We start from the raw sequence: 841 nt of genomic DNA, 5'->3' as shown, positions 1-841 counted from the left end.
CAATTGAACAGGGTAACTGTGAAGAATAAATACCCATTGCCGAGGATCGATGAGTTATTCGATCAGTTGGGTGGATCACAGTTTTACTCTAAGATTGACTTGAGGTCCGGGTACCACCAATTGAAAATCAGGGAAGAGGATATTCCGAAGACTGCTTTTCAGACTCGATACGGACACTTCGAGTTCCTGGTGATGCCATTTAGGTTGACAAATGCCCCTGCTGCATTCATGGATTTGATGAACCGTGTTTTTCGACCGTACTTGGATCGGTTCATCATTGTGTTCATTGATGACATCTTGGTGTATCGAAGACTTGGGGAAGAACATGCGCAACATTTGAGGATTGTTCTTCAGACTCTTCGAGAACACCAGTTGTATGCTAAGAAGGAGAAGTGTGACTTCTGGCTGACATAAGTGAAGTTCCTTGGGCATGTGATTTCTGGACAAGGAATTTCTGTCGATCCTTCTAAGATCGAGACTGTGCTACAGTGGGAAAGGCCGCGAATGTAGCGAAGATTCACAGTTTTCTCAGACTGGCAGGCTATTACCGGCATTTTGTGAAGGACTTCTCGAGCATCGCTGCACCGATGACTCGGTTGACGAGGAAGGAAGTCAGATTCGAATGGAACGCCGAATGTGAAAGTGCTTTTCAGGAATTGAAGGTCAGACTGACAAGTGCACCAGTCTTGACTATTCCTGACAGTGAAGGGCTGTATGAGGTATATACTGACGCCTCGGGGAGTGGGCTGGGCTGTGTGCTGATGCAAGGTGGACGCGTTGTAGCTTACGCATCCAACTAAAGCCACATGAACAGAATTACCCCACTCATGATTTGGAGCTG

General features: G+C 46.6%; 1 protein-coding gene across 1 annotated transcript in view; it reads left to right on the top strand.

Annotated features, from left to right (window-relative positions):
• LOC112092753 overlaps nt 1-662 on the top strand; it is a gene marked incomplete at its 3' end in the record, with an annotated part of 2,472 nt that extends 1,810 nt beyond the window's left edge. Inside the window, exons 2-3 of the mRNA XM_024169641.1 lie at nt 94-345; nt 564-662. Of these exons, the coding sequence (XP_024025409.1) occupies nt 94-345; nt 564-662 (351 nt within the window). The remainder of the gene's footprint in view (nt 1-93; nt 346-563) is intronic.
• Between the last annotated feature and the right edge of the window lie 179 nt (nt 663-841).

The sequence above is a fragment of the Morus notabilis genome, unplaced genomic scaffold (assembly GCF_000414095.1).
Source record: "Morus notabilis unplaced genomic scaffold, ASM41409v2 Scaffold3053, whole genome shotgun sequence".
Taxonomy (NCBI): Eukaryota; Viridiplantae; Streptophyta; class Magnoliopsida; order Rosales; family Moraceae; genus Morus; species Morus notabilis.
The sequence above is the reverse complement of the archived record's forward strand: the minus strand, read 5'-3'. Positions and strand labels throughout refer to the sequence as shown.